This window comes from Saccostrea cucullata, unplaced genomic scaffold, assembly GCF_032062105.1.
Source record: "Saccostrea cucullata isolate Sc308-1 unplaced genomic scaffold, CSIRO_AGI_Scuc_v1 ctg1557, whole genome shotgun sequence".
NCBI lineage: Eukaryota > Metazoa > Mollusca > Bivalvia > Ostreida > Ostreidae > Saccostrea > Saccostrea cuccullata.
Genome location: NW_026939348.1, coordinates 38,611 through 59,324, shown reverse-complemented (window position 1 = coordinate 59,324; position 20,714 = coordinate 38,611). Strand labels below are relative to the sequence as shown.

General features: G+C 31.9%; 1 protein-coding gene and 2 long non-coding RNA genes across 3 annotated transcripts; 2 read left to right on the top strand and 1 right to left on the bottom strand.

Annotated features, from left to right (window-relative positions):
* The first annotated feature begins 4,207 nt into the window (after window positions 1–4,207).
* LOC134252925 (uncharacterized) lies at window positions 4,208–6,094 on the top strand. Its single transcript, XR_009989041.1, has 4 exons — window positions 4,208–4,425; window positions 4,710–4,837; window positions 5,064–5,147; window positions 5,367–6,094. It is a non-coding gene; the product is annotated as an uncharacterized LOC134252925 (long non-coding RNA).
* A 2,782-nt stretch (window positions 6,095–8,876) lies between these two features.
* LOC134252929 (uncharacterized) lies at window positions 8,877–9,744 on the top strand. The gene is made up of 2 exons (XR_009989042.1): window positions 8,877–9,299; window positions 9,646–9,744. It is a non-coding gene; the product is annotated as an uncharacterized LOC134252929 (long non-coding RNA).
* A 4,930-nt stretch (window positions 9,745–14,674) lies between these two features.
* On the bottom strand, window positions 14,675–15,178 carry LOC134252927 (protein wech-like). Its single transcript, XM_062735464.1, has one exon. The coding sequence runs from the start codon at window positions 15,176–15,178 to the stop codon at window positions 14,675–14,677; it is 504 nt and encodes a 167-aa protein (XP_062591448.1).
* Window positions 15,179–20,714: the final 5,536 nt, after the last annotated feature.

Genomic DNA, 20,714 nt, shown 5'->3' with positions numbered 1-20,714 from the left:
TTCATGTTGTGCTTTTCCATTTAATTCACTCTGTGTTTTTTATTCAGATAGATTTTTTTTCACTTTAGTGTGGACGCTAAACAAACAAAAGGAAAAATGCCTAACATGCAATATTACAAGTCATGTTCTGTAACTTCGAGATTCCGAGAAAGTGTAACATTGTTTTAACAAAATGGTTGAGATGCCTTTAAAAAGAGTCCAATTAGAGCCGTAGTATAAAAGGATATACCTATCTGCATGCCCTCATACAAAAAAAATTATTAACACTAATGCTATAAGAATTATTTAATTATTGCTTTAGACATATATTATTATTACATTTCAACACAATTTAACTGAGTATGAAAGGCCGCGATTGCAGGTATGCTCATGCCATTACATTTCCATTTCTAATTTTTTTTCTCTGTGATAACTCTTTGAAAGTAAGTGGAGTTGATTTTTTGATAATTCTACTGGAATGTAAATTAGGCAGGTCAATAGCTAAGTTGGCCAAATATGCATGGAAATCTCGTGCGGCTGTCTTTGTATTTGACGTCAGTGGGCGAGGACTTTTGATATTGGCATGGGAGTCCTCATCTGATTTAAATCCATGTCTACATTTTTAAAATGTAAAGCTACAATTCTATTTCACAATGAAGTGGAAATACTAGTACAAGGAATCACTGTCTAGGTAGTATAGTATGCCAGGGACATCAATTATTATTGATGCTCTGGCATCATTATACTAACCAGACGGTGCTTCCTTAATCAAATACATGTACATTACATGTAGAGTTCGTCAAATAACTGCAATTCACCTATCATTGATCAAACTATACATTTTTTAAGAACTTTTCATAAATCTGGGTTTGAATCCAGACGATCGTTAAATAGACATACTATTGATTAATCTGACGAGTTTTCATCAATTTCAGGAATTTAGAAAGTTCATTATTTCAAACCATGCATAACGATACAATTTAATTTTTCGTAAGATTAGAAGTTGAGCTCATATGCTAAAGCATGACATGTGACTCTCGGCTATATTTTTCTGTCAAGCAGGTGAGAATTTGTATTTGGGAATATGATCGCGAATGTCCAAGTCATTCCGACATTTGGAATCTATATAACAGAAACCAATTTCTATAATGTTTCTGAGATGATGTTCGATTGTTGTGTCCAAGTGTTACCCCCCCCCCCAAAAAAAAAAAAAATGACACAAATGTCTATTATTCCTCAGTTCATCAGCATTAATATCATTACTCATGATTACTGCTTTTGATACAGTCTGATTTACTCGATAAAAAAAACCCCAATCAATATAAATATAATTTAAAGCCGCTTCATCCGAAACAGGCACATTTTATCTTAAACAATAAAAATATGTCATTACAAAGATAATATATAAAAATTAATTATAAGATTGATTTAATAGTTTATTACAACAATCCTTACATGGAAAACATAGACTAAAAACCTTGTTGACAAACAGCAGTTCCTGACGGGAAGTTAAGATCTGTTTTTAAGTCTGGAATAAACTTTCTCAAAACAATACTTCATTATGTAAATGAGTCTGGTGTTTTATGTTTTTTCGCGTGGTAATTAGAAAAGATTTTATTATTTATGATTTAACCCCGAAGAACCAATTTTATACACCATGACTTCATTTAAATGAAAGTAATATTTATTATATTATATCGGGATCGAATTTTTTTGCGAGGGGATGGCCCGCGGTGCCCTAATTTTCGTACTGGACTTCTCTCTTTTTTCATGATATTTGAGGGGAGGCATTGTATCTACACAATAAAGATGTTGGTAATATCTAAAAACGTACTGAGTTCGAGACCCGCAACGACAAATTACAACTACAGGAAAAATGAGATAAATTATATATCTAAAATTAATTAAGTTATTATTAAGAAAGTACCAGGTTATATAAGGGTCCGTTTTCTCGTATACGGCAGTTATATAGATTAATAACATTTAGTATAAATATTATTTTAAAAAAAGAGTTTGGGTCTCTTTTGTTCTATCTAAAGTATTTCCTTGCAATTTGCTAGCTATAGAATTAATCTTTGCTTACTTTATTGTACTGATATTAAAATTATTGGAATAAATATGATTCTTTTATAAGCATTTTCCTTACATCCTTTTACCTTGGTTAAACAGGTGCTTTTTCATTATCAATTTGACGCTTTTTTCTGACGCAACTACGAGGGTTGATCCAAAAGTTCGTGGAATTTCTTTCTAAAATTTTATCGTGATTTGATAAAATCAATGAACAGGCATATTCATAATATAGAGTCATAATGCAACAATATTGGAAATTTTCACTGCATTCCAATGACCAATAAGGTCACACGAGCTTTCTAAAAATGGATAGTTGGGAAACCCGGGGGAGACTTCGACGTAACGTCAAGTTAGATATGTCACGTCACGTTATAGAAGCATCTCGCCCAAATGCCCAATTTGAATACGTAATTCTACAAAATGCTGCCCTTTTCTCCATTTTTTTTTCTCAAGAAAAGCCTGGGTATCCCTCGCACCAACTTATCTTCATTTTTTACTCATATTTCAAAATACTACCCATTTTTCCATATGATGTTCCAATTTCAGTAGCATTGTCAAGAACAGTAGGGCAGACGACAACGTTCATTAACGCTTTTAATTTGTCTAGGGGAATATGTACTTAAACACTCGCGTATAAAAAGTGACCACACCTTTTATCAACGTCCACGGAAGTTCTATTTTCCTTTAATTTCTTATGCCATTGGAAAACCAGTAACTAAATGCATTTTTCCCAAGCCTATGTCAATAATATACGCGTTTAAAATAGAGTAATCCCGAGATTTTCACAAAACGTGAATTGTCCGAAATTTGACGTTTTCTAACAACTTAAAGATGAATAATAAATCATTAATTTATAAACTAAATATCCAGTAAAATCAGTAAAACTCTCACACAAAGGTTTATAAAAGATCAAGCAATCGTAATAATGACAGAATTTTGTATTATATACCACATAAGGTGGTTTAATTCTTATTTCACGCATTAAGAATTAAAATGATAATAAACGCGTTAATGTCTCCCCCGCATTTCCAAACAACCGTTTCTATGGCAACTGCCATAAAGTTACTATCAGAGATATTTAAAAAGTTTTTAAATTTAAAAAATTCATCAAGTGTCTATATATTCATTTGTAATTTTCAACCAATTCCACTTAAAAATAAATAAAATATGAAGAAATTCCACGAACTTTTGGATCAACCCTCGTATTTTACGTTTTAGTTGACGTCATAGTACGGCATCCTTGACGTAATAGTCGTAACGTTATTCGGCGTCGAAAGGGTTAACATATATAAACGACGAACGCAATACAGTTAACGTAGAACCTACGTCGTATGACATCATAACTAGTGAATGTGTTTAGCCTGTGCTAGATGCATTATGACGTCATAATTAATTCAATGTCATTTCCCGTACTTTTCAGCTTCAGTATAGAAATGGTAGAAAAAAACTGCATTTTGAAATTCACAGAATTCAATTTAAAATCATGCCAAAATAATCTTAATATTCGATTTATATAAATATTTTTAATATAATGCTTAATGACAATATATCTCTTGAATTAGAGAAACCTGTAGGCACCTTTCATTTAATAGATCTTGACCTTAATTAAGTTGACAAATTCAAGACTATATTGTGCGATGAAATTGCCATGTATACAACAACCTGTAATAATATAAATGGTATGTAACTATTTTGAAGGAATGCAAAAATCTTTTTAAAAAATCGTCAGTTGCCAACTACCGGTAAAGAATGTAATATCTTGATGAAATGTGTCTAAGTCAAAGATGTACGTGTTGTAGATTGTGTGTACATTTTGTTATATCTATCATGAAATGATGTGCATTCCATTTCATAATTATTTGTTAATTATTCATATTCATGGGGTTTTATTACAATTTCTATATTAAATATGAGCTTTTAAATTAAAAGTACAATTTTTTATAAACATTTTGAAGCTGAAATTAGCCCCGAACAGTCATTTAATAACAAAATGCGTGTAAGTGCAAAAAGGTCAAGAATATTAGTATCGGTAAATAACCTATCTCTCATTCGTTAGAGGGGAAAGGTATATATTTTAATCACTTTTTGTAATCATTTGGGTATGTTCTTTATTATATTAAAGATTGAAAACATTGTGACAAAGACTTCTGATATATATTTACAAATGCACTGAAAACAAAAATTTGTCACGTTGACCAGATTTGAAGTCATTTTCTTCCGTTCAGTTAGTCAATATATAATTTGACTATCTGTTTCCTCAACATTACCAGTCTCTGGTCAACTTTGACTTGTGACTGGTCATTTTGTTTATATTTATTGGCGGGAAGAAACAATAGCGTCGGTCGCCATTTTTTCCCTGGAAAACTCGAAGTCAGGGTATGTCATGTTTTGTTGTTTTCATGTTTTAGACAAATAATTCTATAAAAAAACTTATTCCAAAAATTGTTCTACAGAGAAATAGTATTGTTATTAACAAGGTAAACGATATTCTTCATCAATAATTGTTGTATTTTACATTATCATGATACATGTAGGTTAGGATGTGGGTTGATTGTGTTCAAGCAGATTTTTGCATTTTCAATTTATGCAAACAGTTCAAATCGAACTTGGTCTAAAATTCAACGATTATTAAATAGGTATTATTCTTTTACAACTCACAGTGTGGCATGGACTCTCAACTACCACTGAATGGACAAACAAATCAAAATACAATGCATTGTTACGAATATAGACAAGATGAAAACCACATTAGGTACACGAAGATGTTACCATGAATAGAATAAATAAGGTAGGATTACACGTACTGATAGCTTATATTTTCAGTATAATGGTGATTTCCATAGAACTTGTTATTATTTAACATTCTATTTTATAAAAGAAAATACAAATCGATAACTACGGACTAGTCCCATGTACATGTACTAACTCTCCACTTACTATATTATTCCATGTATTTTGTTTATAATACATGTATATGATAAAGGCATTGAAAAAAATCACAATATGGTTTGTAGTTAATCCATTTCTGACGAAAACAGCCAAACAAGAAGAAAACAGAACTGATGATGATTTCATTCCCATGTGCTATATTTGCTAAGGTAAACGTAATTTTTTATTCATTCTAATTGTATGTATTAAACGACTAAAGGTACTCATTATTTTCTTCTTAATACTGCATATATAGCTACTACATGTAGTATTAAATTAAATTTATATCTTGATTTCCTTTCAATATAAATAAATTTGTTTTCATATACTTTACTTTTGCTATCAAGCAACTTAAATAAGTAAATTATAAAGACTATTCTTCGTTGCAGGACCTGTGAAAAAGAATTTGTAATGATCAAAGAAGAAAACAACCAGTAAATATATTCCTCTGAGGTAGGAAAACAAAGCAACAACTGAAAAGGTGCAACGAGAGACTGTTACCTGAAGTTATTTATTTGATTGATTAGAAATCATTTACAAACAGTAAAACTAATTTGCTTGAAAATATATAAATATCTATGTATGCTATGTATGTAGGTGTATATGATCTCTTTTAAAATTTTACAATGTTTATATGCAAATCTGATGTTTTTTAAAGATGATCAGTTTATTATTTGTGTATATTTGGTGCATGAAATAACCATATTTATGAAATTTTATAATAAATAGTTCAAACATTAGTTGTATAATTGTTATATTTTGTATCTGAAGGGCATTGATGCGTGATAATTAAAATGATTTGACGCGCATCGTCAATATGATCTCCAATATCGTCAAAATGCCTAGAAATAAAACTAATTGACAGTCATTTTGATATGAAATGATAATCATTTTGAATATCGGAATCTATCATTATGACAAGAATACAGTCAAATAAAATCGTTAAAGTGTACTCATGGTGACTTTTAATTAGTCAAGGTAGACTATCGATTTAGTCAGTATGAATTTTCTCGGGTCGTCAAAATGAGCTCAACATATTGTCTAATTGACTAACTGCACCCTCATCTGGAGGACAATCAATCTGATTATTTTTTTAGGTCATGGTGACTAACTTAAATTTTCAGTGTGTAGGTCGGAAAATTGACTGAAAATAAATAGAGTTCATTTGCCTATAGTGTTGAAAATGTGGACTTATCTTTTATGTCAATTGAATAAAAAAGAATTTTATTCTCGGGAAATATTGTTTAATACTGTTCAGTTAATAAATAATAAAAACAACGATGTTTAAAGAAGCAATTCTGGGATTTTGTTGTCTTCTTTGCATGACAAGTACCCCTAAAATGACTGAAATTGTGAAGTCGAAGTATGTATTTATCATTCCATGTTTAACTGGCTGCACCACATTTAATAACAAGGAAACATGTCATGTGCTTTTTACTGATTGATAAGCAAGTGCTAATTTATCATTATGAAAAGTTTGAAAATCTTGTGACAAAGACTTCTCCGACATAGGTTCTACCTTAAGGCTACAGAAAGAGGGCGGAACCTAATTTGTATGGAAAAACTTAAGTATGACATCATACAAAATCTGCAGTTCTTATTAGTACCACAATATGGGGTGATTTGCTAGTAAAACCTATAGGAAACTATCAAAGTATATCAAAACTAAAAACAGCTTGCTGTTTGTCGTTAGTTAAGGTAGGTCGCGGGTTTGCTTTTGTCATCAATTTTGGTACACAATTTTGACGATTCGAGCGGTTGTTTTGTGCACATTTTATTATGACGTCAGTTACGTCACAAAGGCACCGTCACGTTGTTTGCCGTTTTATTCTCTGCAAATGACTTCAAGTCTGTACGAATTTAAAAGTAGATTTAACACAAAGTGCATGCTTATGTACGTAAACCTCGTACATGTTTTATAATTAAATTTCAGTCTGAATTCTGGTGTGATTATATGTAATGTCTTAAGACTAATTAAATACAATACCAAATGAAAGCAATAAATTATATTTGAAGTGTAACTAAACTGCTAAAAGTCAATCAGAATAAATCAGCGTAAAAGTTATGGCTTGCAGAAAGAAAGTTATCATGAATAAAAAAATGCTTAGCGAGAAAATTGAGGGATTGTATGTGCGCACGTTAGTTGAAATTCAGGGGAACTTGACTTCAAATCAGGATGGAAATTAATCTTCATCACTAAAAACGAGTTATATTTAATTACAAGTATTTTCCTGGGGTTTTTTTTAATTATCATTATTAATATTGGTTGGTTGTTATGTATTAAAATCTCGTGCACTCGCATTGTTTTGCTTGCTAATAAATTGTGAAGTGCATTTAAAAATCAAATTTATTCAAACACCTGGATTTTGAGACTTACAAAACTTTGTAAACAATTTACAAGTATAATTTTTTTTCCATATAATTTTATGACAAAAGCTCAACGTGTGAAAGCTAAATGCAAGTGTTTTACATTTTGCGTATTGAAATTTAATTTAGAAAACTCGAAATTAAAAAATGCTTGAGATTTTGAGCAATACTGAGTATACTATAGCTTGCGACTAATAAAGAAAGAACATTGCAGGTAACCCCCCCCCTCCCTCCCCGCCCACTTATTTTCTCATTATAGAGATGTTTTTCCTACCGTTTTCAAATAAAGTGATCAAATTTTTGTTTTATGCCTGAAATCCTATTGACCATGCATTTCCTAAAAATACAGGTACTAGTATTTTTTCACTCGCGGTGAACATTGTCGCTGCATGTTAATGTCGCTGCACGAGGATTATTTATACCGTTCATTCTGACTTTGTGATCAGAATATGAATTTCACAATACTAGTGAAAATAAGTTGCTGGTCATCCTAATATGTCTCCGCAATAAATTAAATGATGAATGAAATTAAATTCTGTATCCTTATCACCTTTTAATTCTTCCATATTCCATAGGTCAATATATTTAAACTCGTACTGTAAAAGTGACTACGTTCAACAAATGACGTTGTAGATATTAATAACGCCATGAACGCCACATTTTAGCATTTTAAAAGAAAATTTGAAATTATTTAGCAAAAAATCTAGCGAGAAGACATATTGATTTTTTTTTATATTAATGGTTTTGATTTTACATCATCTCAAATTCCTGAATAATTCGTCTACATCTTTAAAAAGTTATCCAACCTTTTTAAAATTGGCTTAAAAAAGTCATTTTCCCGTATATTTCAATGGTAAAAGCGTCAAAAAGGATTAAAAACTATACCGCGTTTACAGTACTATAACATTAAAACTACTCAGGCAAATTTGATAAAAATTGCAGATGATACGCTTTAAATTCTAAAGAACATTATATCAAATTTTCAGGATATGTTTTCTCGTAAGAATTTTTATGCAGTAAACCCGTTACCTACCTTAAACTTATAAACAAGTCAATGTACCTCGACGTTACGTCATTTCGTAAAACATGACGCAGTTTGTATGCAGTGAGAGGCAAATCAAATAATATTTTCTCATAGAAAAATGCATTCTATAAATGAATAAAAGATATTTTATTAGACCATAAACTACGATTCAATGTCTTCTTTACGCGTTTTTATTAATATATTTTCCGTATATTCCCTATTTAAGGGGGCTCTCTACAACGTCACAACATGGCGTACTTCCGTAAAAACGCCGTTTTGATCCCAAAAGATCAGATTCAAATTCACTTAACACCGATAAATCACTGAGTATAACACAACATGCGATATTGTGGATGGAATGTACATTATATCACATCAATTAATACAGTGTATTGCCCAATACGTATCCTTTCTTTAAAAATGAATTGTTTGTCAATTTATTCAATTTCTACTTATTTAATTATTAAATAATACATTTATAAACTTATTAGAATAAGACTTTAGATGAGAAAAAAATGATATAAAACATGGCTTGTCCATATGCTAATTCATCATTACGTATCAAAACGCCATACGCTCAGAAATTTATTTCTCCAATAAGCATATATATGCTTTTCAGCAAAATATTTCCCCCCAAAAATGCAAATTTGATAAGATAAGACACATGTATTATCTTCCCATCGACTAGAGGATACTCTGTTCTCGATTTGTATACACCCGAATGAATGGTTATACCCGGTGAAATTTCGCATGACCCAAACGTTTGATCACCACTGATTGTCAGCTGTTTACAAGTATGGGAAACGTGCACGTTTTAGATGAAGTGTGGATTTGGTTATAGGAATTTCTTTTACCGCTTTTGGCCATTTACCATCTTAACTTGTTTTGTTATGTATAGCACTGGATAACACATGCAAGTTGGATAAAAACGGTAAGTAAATCTACCTTTCTCAATACCGTGAATTCACTAAATACATGTCTTTGTCATTGACTGGAAACGCGATGATTTTCGCTTAAACTCATTGAAAAACAATACATGTACAATACGAACTTCTTTCAATGTCCTTGCGTGACATTTGTTTAATACTTGTGCAAGTAGAGTTTATTTGAAGTTTATGTATAAAAATAAAACAGTACCAAGATATTTGAGTCAACTCTTAAAGCGGATCTCTCACACCTGAATTTTTGTGATGTTTATAAATTTTTGACAGTTTTTCAATTTTTTTCAATTTCTTTTTTTCATTGTTTTTACCCTTTGATATTATATATCTTTTCAGATATTGAAGAGGATCCAACCAGCTATTCTCAAGAAAATGCTGTTTTAGTTTTTCTTTTGTCTATTTTTGTAAATTTAAATAAAAATTATGTTGATTTTATTTTTATCTATGTTGGTTATTATTTCAATATTTTATAACACTAAACTTTGAAGAGAAATTTAAAGCACTGGGCTTTTAAAAATATAGATAGGAGGGATTTTAACAAAATAAATAAAATATTTCAAATATTTCTAAAAAATAAATTGAAGTACTTTGGAACCTTATTTGATCGGATATGGAGCCTATTATTAGAAACAAATGCATGCAACAAAAATCAGTTATACTTTACAAGTGTAGAGATCCTCCTTAATTGAAACTGCCGTAAAATTGTACGAAAGTACGTCGGAGTGTAATGTAAGGGTCTAAATAAATCGATCTAATGCATGCACTCAATTGATCATATAGATAGCTTTTAAAAATCAATTCTAATAGGTGAAATATCCATCTGCTCCAAATTTCACCGTTTTTTTTTATTCAAAAAATTGATTTTCAACAACAACAATAACATTAGATTCAAATAGATATAGTTTGAAGTATGGAGCGTTACTTTTTCCGAATGAATATTACTTCTTTTCATGATATGAAGAAAATGTGTTATGGAAAATATAAATATCAAATATTTTTTATCTCACAATAAAATTACAAGTATGAGGTATATATGAAAATAATATTTAATGTTGTACATAACAAGGAGCACACGGCGGATATGACCGATCGGCAGGGGATGCTTACTCTTACATGGCACTTGATTCGAACTCTGATGTTGTGGAGGTCAATGTTTGCTCTGTTCCTATTTTGCATTGTTTAAAGTGTAATGTTGCCGGGTATAGGTGCCATGGAGGAGTGAGCTCCCCCTGCTGACCGGTCACACAAGCTGTGTGCTCTGTGGCAACGCACTTTGAAAAAAATTACACACTTTGAAATTTTTTTTCAAAGTGCGGTAAGAGTGTACATCAATAGTTTTTATTTTGGAGAAATTAAACGCACTTTGAAAAATATAGCTGTAAAACAAAAATCTATAAACTAACTTGTAAACATTATATCTTCGAAGAACTTTTTTATTTACATGCATTGATTTAACTTCATTGAGAACAAGAAGAAGACGAGTAATATATTTCACAGTCATCTTTTTTTCTTATATATTGCCGTCGGTAGCAAATTGAACATGGACCCTCCCCCTCCGATGGTAAGCCCCAAATTTTCAATGCCTTTATTATGTAAATCTTTGCAAAACTGTTACGTGGCTAACCCCCCCCCCCCCCCCCCCCCGGTACCGATGCCAATGCTACACCCAACCAAATATTTGTATTTGCACAACTGGTATGACATTGAAAACTTTCAATAAATTTTATATTACACGTATATAATGCATGCAAATTGGGGAAAATTAAGAACCGTAAAACATTTAAGAGAGAAAGAATTTTCAAAATCTAGAACAATCAAAACCGCTCACTTTCACATTCAGAAGTGACCTTGTCATCGAAAGGTTATCCAACAGGTTCAATTACTTATCTTACATGTACCTAAGATTTGCAAGTATATCGACCATACACATTGTTTTTTTCAAAGTGCATCAATATTGTCGATATTAATGCACTTTGAAAAGAATTTTTTTTTTGGTCCTATTTAACGCACTTTGAAATTTTGCCATGTTCACTAAATAATCGGCAATCCGTGGCGTTGTGAATAAGATTAGAGGAATTCATGGCTTACATAAAGACACTGCTGATTTTCTCAAGCGAAGAAAAACATTGCTATGAAATCAGTAGATTTGATTAAGCCACATTACCCCAAATCAATTAAAAGTTACATACAGCTGTATGTGGCATTTGCTAATCAATTTGACTTATCTGTCCCCAGGATTATAAAATAGACTTAGACTTAAGTCAAATTTTAAATCGCTTGTAAAGTTTTCTTTATTTCTTGAATAAAACTCTTCATTTGATTTAAAACTAAAAATAAATTCATTCCTGAAGGATCTGATTTAAATAATAAAAAGAGATTCCAAAGCAGCGTACATTCATTATGTTTTAAGTATTGAAATTATATTACAAGGACAGGCATCAGAGTTTGTACGTGATCATATTCAGAAAAAAAAGTGCTTAAGCATACTCCAGTTTACCCATTTGTAATGAATAAAAAGAAATATGTGACCTTCTAATATAAACAATTTAAGAAAATAAGTATTTAAAATCTTAGAAAAACGTAAAAATGCTATATATCCTAATAGAAAATACAAGGAACACGTACGCAATTCATTACATATAATCATTCATCATTTTGTCCAAACATTTACAATTTGAGCTGATAAAATTTTATAAAGGTTCTTTATTTTTATGGGAAAACAGTGCTCTCTAATAAAACTCATCATAAAACCTTCTTAAACAAGTTTGACAGGGTTAGATAATCCCGAAAACTTGTGGATCTATGTTACATCTCGAGTAGCTGACTGCACTGAGAAAGAGCCTTTGAATAGCATTACATGCTGTGAAGGGTGCGTACTTTAACAGAATACTGTAAATCACTTTTCATTCAAAAACTGTATTTTCGCGTAATTATGCTGTCTGTCTTCTCACGAAAATTCTGTTCTCGTGTATATTTGAAATATTAAATTATTATATTACTGAAACCACAGCTCGCGAAACTTTTGTCTCGTTAATAAAAACAAAAAAGCTAAGTCGCCAAAATAAAATGTCGCAGAATATATAATGTTCAACAGTACCTGTAAAACAGGTATGAATGCTTTAACCATACAGATCGAATTCTTAAGATACCAAAACACTTGATAAATACTTCCCTTACTTATGCAGCAATATACTGTACCTTCCTCAGTTGCTTACGGAGTGTATATATCTCAGTTGATTCAATACGCAAGAACATGCTTTAAATATCAACAACTTAAACTGAATTATTGACAAACAAGATGATGAAACAAGAATATCAGCTGTCTCGTTTAAAGTCATGATGCCGTAAGTTCCATGGTCGATACAATGACCTTGTCAGCAAATACAATTTATCATTGAATCAAATCCTGACTGACGTTTTCATACTAATTGTTAGACCACTATTCATACACTAAATTGACAAGGGACTTTTCCGTTATTTCATAATCATGACAAGGAGCACATGACGGGTGTGACCGGTCGGCAGGGGATGCTCACTCCTCCATGGCACCTGATCCCACCTGTGTTGTTTCGGAGGTCCCTGTTGTCTGCTCCTATTTTTTTAATAATTATTGTTTTATGGACTTTGATATTGAATACTGTTCGTTATCTCCATATCCTTCTTTTGATTGATACACGTATTGTGTTAATTACAATAATACATTGTTATATTTGATTTCTAGATGTTAGAACAACTGAAAGAGTTTGACTTAAGATTAAGATGTTTCATGTTCCTAGGGGCCTGGATCCAACCACGTCGTCTTCAAATTTTCGAAAATACCAGAACTTTTTTGGTGCAATTGTGACGTTACGTTTAAAGTATTGAAACCTTCTGAGAAGAAGTGATTATGCAAAACCTTGATGAAAAAGGGATGCTTTATATTTATTTTAAGTTAATAATGTTTTATTACTGTGAAAAAGCTTTAAGTTGCTAATTTGACAGAAATTTAGCTTTGTCTAAATGTAAAACATCTTACTGTGAAGAGTTATCGTTCTTTGTAAAATTTGTGTAAATGTTTCAGATAATTTCATAAAATTATAAAAATTTATTCCTGTTGTATAACATTTCAAAGATATGAGTAAGAGCGCATTATACATGTGTATATATGTGGTAGTTTGCCCTGTGAGAATGTAACCTGTGAGAATGTAAGAAAGGATTAGATATCACAGAGGAAGAGGGTGAGTTCAAAGTCCTTCTATGAACGCAGCTATCATGATATTTTAGTACTAATGAGTACAGGCACGTAGTGGGAGAAAACAGACACTACGATAATATATATGCTTATATTTGTACGTTTCAAGACTCTGATAGGTGGACAATTTATGTAGGTCTTGGGTCTGTGTATAAGTAAGTGTTTATTTTCGTTTTTCATTTTTGTTTATTTGTCCACAATACCATTGTTTAACAAGAGGCACTTTGAGCAATAAGCTCACTAAATGATACCCCTGCCTCCAATATGATTTCTCATGACTAAGTCCCTGTTTTGCTCTTGGAGATCTGAGATATGCGTCAGATCAAAAAGTAAAATAAAAGATACAAGTGGCATTATGTAATTATTAGTTACACAGTCAGTTGGTGACCTAATACGGATTCATACAGGGTGTGAAATGGAAATCCGTATTGGGCGAGGCGAAGTCGAGTCCCAATACGGATTTCCATTTCACACCCTGTATGAATCCGTATTAGGTCACTAACCGACTGTGTTACGAATTTATCCCGCTGAAGACCTTTTTCGATATAAAAAAAGTATTTGTGCATATTATGAAAATAGTATGTTTTAATCCAATAACAATCAACATAAAATATCGTTACGGTAACAAGAAATTTAACTACATGCATGTAAACTACCTACGTAAACCGTTTCTTAGCCGCCATTTTTATTTACAATAACAACGTTTCGAACGGAATCGCGTGCCCGATTTTCATATTACGCCTTGACGGAGACGTAATACGGAAAATTTCAGGGCGTCATGTGATTAGCTTTGATCCAATCAGTAATCGACAAATTTGTCTGAAGCGGGATAATAAATAACCTGTGAAAAGAAAATATTAAATTTTATTTAGTGGTATAGGAGGAGCTGCAGATAAAAGATGGGTGCCCTTCAGTATTAAAGTACAGTGTCAATGTTTTGTTCTGGAAAACCCAAAACATCTGTCTGATCAAAAAGTAAATAAGAGGTGCAAAACTATATAATAAATATTCTGTGAAAGTCTCATTAAATTTCATTCTGTAGTATGAGAGGAGATGAGGATAAGAGATGGGTAACCCAAAGTGTAACAGATGGATGGACGGACAGACAGACGGAAAGACGGAATGATATACCAATTACAATATATCCTCCCGCATTTCAAGCGGGGGATATAAATATTTGAGTTTGTTCTTCCTTTTTATGTATCTGTATACATATACGCAGTTTTTCCATCGTGATCCTACCAAGAGAAGGTGGGCTTTTTCATCATAACACAGGCCTGCTGGTTTGTATATCCCTTGTTTTTGAGTAAGTATCCTTAAAAGGAAATATCCATCTTTGTCAATCATATGTACCGAGTGTGTGTCTTCATCACACACCAGGATGTGTGACAGCGCGTCAGTACAGATTCCACGTGGATTTAGTCGTGATTCTGATGTATCTCCTCTGTAGGAGAAGCGGTATCGCCCTTCACAATCTGTCACCACAACAGCATAGCGCCAAAAGTCAGACACAATAACATCTCCATTGCGATTCTCCGTTATGTACATAGGCGTCTTGTACAGTCCCTGACCTTTGTTGTTGCTTTGTATCGTTTGTATCTGTTGTCGTGTAACGTTATACTGTGTTACCTTGCCCATCCTTGTTGCAGTATTATACTCACCGACTAAAAGATTCCCACTGGAATGGGAGAAGAAGACGCACCATGGTTCCCATGGTCTTGTTTTTGTTATCATTGTAAACTCTGTTCTGTTATCTATAGACAACATGTTAATGTTATGATCCCTGTCGATATAAATTAGATCTCCTGTACGATTTACGGTGTGTGTGCCTTTATATCTAAATTGTTTTATTTCTGTTAGTTGATATAATAAATCACCTTGTATGTCTGTCAAAGTTATATTGTTATACCAATCACTGATCCAGAACCGGTTTGATGTCGCATAGGAAATATGCCTTACAGAATCAACTCCTGACACTTCGAAAAATCTATGCAAAACGGGAGACATTCTTTCTAAAAGATATTTATTTTCTATTTGTCTTTTCCCCTTTTTAATGATTTTCATTTCACTCATTATAGACATCACATCCTCTATATCCATGTAGTATTCCTCAAGTCTGAAAAGAGGAAGTTTTGTTAGAGTGTCGTTTGTCGTAGGAACATGGCATTTTTGTACGAATAAAAGGAAGCTTGCCGGTCTGTTTAATGATTGTTTATATATGTTTTTATATGATTCTAAATCGGCAACTTTTCTGTGTATTTTTCTAATTTGATGATTTCTTTGTCTCATGTACCTTATACATCCGACCATATAATGATTTATAAGGTATTCTAGTTTTTTGGCTTTTGCTGACATCTTTAATTGAAAAATGCATATTTTTTGGCGAAATGTTTTTATATCAGCTTTGATTTCTGCGAGAAGAAAGCAGTTGTTAAATAGAATTTCACTTCTGATGTCCTGAATGATTTCTCTTTGTTGTTGTCTGTTTATCTTATATGCTGCTCTAAGGTCCTGTACTCTGTGTTTTTTATGCTCTGTACATTCGAAACAGATAGAAAGTTTACATGATTGACAGAACATTTCATAGAATCTGTGTGGATGTCTTTGACATATCTCTTCTTTTGTAATATAGCCATTCCTCTCACGGTAAATCACAACATCGTGGTATATGGTATCTAGATCAACAACATGTCTCTCTTTACACAGAAGACACAGATCACTTTTACACGTATTACAGTAGTATTCTGTGTCCTCCTGACACTGAGAGGATTGATGTACTTTACACTGAGGGATAAATGCTAATAGTTCCATGAAGTGGACCTCATATGCTGAAAAAAATCACAATGAGTTGAAATAAATTAAAACAACAATAAAATGTTTAAGGTTAAAGTTCTTCTTATCATAGATTTAGATTAGAACATACATGATTGAAAATAAACAAAATGCTGATGTTAATTTTATGAAAATTTTTCTGCAACAGGTATTTTAAGGGCTTACGTACAGATCATTTCATTCTTTTTTTTTACCAATGTGTGTTACTGTTAAGCAATAGGAAAACATTTAAGAAAACCTAAAAATTTATTTTAAAAAACCTATGTGTATAATGAACAATGATGTATGAAAGAGAACAGATAATAAAGCACAATATTCATTATGTATTCTGTCAAAATGGGGACCAAGACTCTTCATATATATAATTTCTTAATTCTGAAACTATTAATCAGAGAGATTTATTTCACTTTGGTTAACAAAATTATCTTGCGGGGTGAGGGGGCAAAGAAAACAATATTTGTTTATAAGAATAAGTCATCTTCTCTCACATTTAAACATTTGTTCGGGAAAATAAGAATTTCTTTCTAAATAATGATAAAATCAATAATAATTTAAAATACCACAGAATCTTACACGTATGTTTCATATTTTGGTTTTGTGCCTGAAAAGAATTAACTTGTAACCAAACAACAGAATTTTATGATAAACGTGATGACTTCAGCTTTTATATTATCAAATTATAGTACCAGTATCATCACCGGGACGGTTCGAAAAGTGATTTCCTTTTTGTAGGAAAAATATAAAATCCTGTTGTTTTTAAATTTTGTCTGTAGTTATTATCATTGATACTGGCTCTGAGATCGTATTTCTATATTTCTACGATAAAACGAAAGCATTTATTGTTCTTGTCTCTTTACTTTGACACAATTTTGTACCATATAATGACCGATTTAATCGTATTGATACCAAAAATGAAATGTCCAATAACTTTGCGACTTGACAAAATTCCCGTCTTATTCGGATGAAAGAATTTTTGCTTTGGTTTGAAATAAACCAAGTATTTAAAATATAACGGATTTTAGCAAGTTTTAAATTAAAACGTCTCATTTTTATGTTTGTTGATAGAAATGTATCCCTTTTACCTGTTTGTTAGTATGGAGAAAATAAGATCGGACTGTCCTCTTGGTAAATTTGTTTTATCGATTTTATCTCAGAAGTAGAATAGAGTACATATCATTTATAAATCAAATTGTCTATATTTTATAGTGTTTGAAGATAACGTACTTCGCAATAAGTTGTCTGCTGAAGTTTAATCAATAAAAAGGTGAAGATATAGAACTGTATTCCATTTCATAAGCAATTAGAACTCAATAACTAACAAAACAAGGTAATACTGAAACAATAGAGGTGGAGTCAAAGATGGTTTTTCTCTGTCTCGATTCAAATAATTAGGAAACTTACCTTGGTTAAGGCGAGGTTTGATTTTCGATTATTATATATAGAGTATATATAAAGCTCTGTAGAGATAACGTAAATGGTACTGCGCAGGCGCCAAATCATGACTTTAGAGATCAAAAAATTGGGAAGTTAAATAAAAGAGCACCTGTACGTAGATATATGTGTACTTTGCTTGTATTAAAAAATATTACAAAACTCTCCCAAGAGGATGGTGGAGGCATCTATATAATAGCCCTACAGTGTCCTACATTACATGTAACTGCATTAATAGAAATCAAACTTGACCTTTACTAAGGTTGATACGTTTAATTACCTAATTATTTTTCACGAATGTAACATACGAGATAATTGAATCTTAAATACTTAATATTTACATTTCAAATAAATTCTGTACAAAATGAGATGCAGTTTATTTTTCCGTGAGCGTAAATATATAATGTAAATATAAGAAATGACTTTAATTTTTGAAGGTTCATGAGGTATATGAAAATTGACGCTTCACGCCGGCAAATCATCATATAGTGCTAACGCTAGCGCATAACCTCATGAATCTTCAAACATTAAATTCATTTCTTAAATACACACGCAAAATTCAATTCATAGTCTCTATTTATAAAAACTTTAAATTTTTATCTTTATACTTGTCATCATTGACAACAGATTTAACATCAACTTTAAATATTTGTCCGTCCTACTTTACTCAAAATGTCAACAAGAAAGAAGTAGTTCTCTTCTGCTTACCGGTAATATACAGATGTCGATAAAACACCCTAACCCTTGAAAAAAGTCGTAAATTCCTGACGCTTACATCATTGTTCAAGTCCTATGTGTAAATTTGTGTCTTTAAAAGTCTTTAAAAGTGAATAATTCATTCCTTGTTTTTGTAGTGTGAGATATAATTGCTCACATAGAACTGGTTATACACAGGATATGATTGTAAGACGCGGAATTCGAGGGTGGTTACGGGGTTTGCAACCTCAACCCCCCATTTCGATTTTGTTAAAAAGGGAGAGAAGATAGTCACAATTTTTTGTTGAAGTTTTACTATAGAAAATGTTCAGTCAGGGAGAGGCTTATGTTGTAATAAATATATAAAGAAACTTAGTTTTGAACACAAAATGAAACCCCACACTTACATTAAGGCACAAGGAACAACGTTTAAGGAGGCCCTAAGATATTCGTGAATGGTGTGAAGAAATCTAAACAATAAAATGCTTTCTTTGGTTGTTAGTACGGGAATGAATGTCGCAGCTGTTGCAGAAAAAAAACCATAACCCGCGTAAGCAAGTAATGTAAATTTTTTCTGCAATAGCTGCGACATTCATCCCATATTAACAACGAAAGAAAGACATTTTATTATTAAGATTTATATCTATTTAGATAGTCATTTAATGTAGGATTAAAAAGATCAATTATTGCATCAATGATGCAAACGTCTTTGTTCATTTCATTGATGAGACAGACACTAATCAAGAAATCTGTACAGGTGACGTGCCTAGTGTAGTTCATGCACTGATTACGGCAATGGGTTTTCTTAAGAAATAAAGGAGGCAAAATTCAGTGGATGTAAATATATAGGTTTAAGTGTCGGGCATATTTCTTCTGGCACATCATTCAGAAAGATTTCGAACATTTGTAATTCTTGTAAGTATTGATGAAGATGACAACGAAAAAACACAGGACCCAAAATTCTGGCCAGAAACTATTTCTGCAAGAGGATGGATAATCCGCAAAAAGACAAACACTGAACCTGACCCTAGAACACAGACGATCCATATTGACAGTTACACTTTTCATGATTATCCGCATGATTCTGTCTTGCTGGAATGTTCATGGCGTTTTCATCTTTCTATCAGAGCTATCTGATTTTAAAAGAAAATGCAGATGTTTTTATATCGAATCATTGGCTACCGAAAAACTGTTTATCATGTTTACATGCATCAATGCTGATAATATTACAAGTTTGCAACACCGGGAACAACAAAAAACAACATCACTAGAGGGAGGACTGCATTTCTGATTCGAAATAACAGTAACTTTTCTGCACAAGATCTTAAGACAACGAAAGAAAAAATAATGGTTATTCAAATTACCTACAGATCGAACCAATTGTTTATTATAGGATGCATCCTTCTTTCAACAAACCACTATCATGAGGAATATAAACGTTTGATGCAGTATGTATTTGACATGTTTGATGAACTAAGTGATACTTATCCTGTAATTTTATGTAGTGATTTTTATACAGATATTAGGAATAAATCTGGCAGTCCAAACTCAAACTCACGGAAAATATGCTAGACACAAACCTTTGTAGTATATTTTCGACTGATAACCGAATTGAACATACATTTCAAACAAAAATAAAAATTAATCATGTTTATATTACATTTTTGTTCCAGAATGTCTTTCTAGAAGAGTGAAAAATAAAGAAACATATCAAGACTTTGCCCATAATGGTTCTGACTATTTTCCCTTGCTTTGTAAAATTGACATAGCTAGTGTTTTCGCCCAGTTACCTCCAGACTATTCAAGAAACGTTCCAAAATGGTAATTGGCTGACACCACAAAACAAGAAGCTTTCAAGAATTCGTTTCCTAATCTTTTAAGCCCAGCATATACAAAAGCCCCAAATAAAGATGATATTGATACTTTCCCTGTCCATATTACTGCTTCATTGTTAGCTCTTCTGATCAACATATACCACATTGAAGATTCAACCCGCATGGAAAAATTCCGTGTTAACAACGCTCATTATGAAATGAGATGCTCTAGAAGGACTAGGAAATATATGGGATCTACTAGAGATAAACAAAAGGAATATTATGTAAAATATGGATAGTCAAAACTTAAAATCAGAAAACTGCACAGATTTGCACAAAAAGACTGGCGCCATTCAATATTTGACGAAATTGACAAAGCCGCTGAAATTGACAAAGAAACA

Bases quoted from the DNA above. Each gene is read 5' to 3' on its own strand.
- LOC134252927 (XM_062735464.1), bottom strand. From the start codon at position 15,178: ATGGGCAAGGTAACACAGTATAACGTTACACGACAACAGATACAAACG.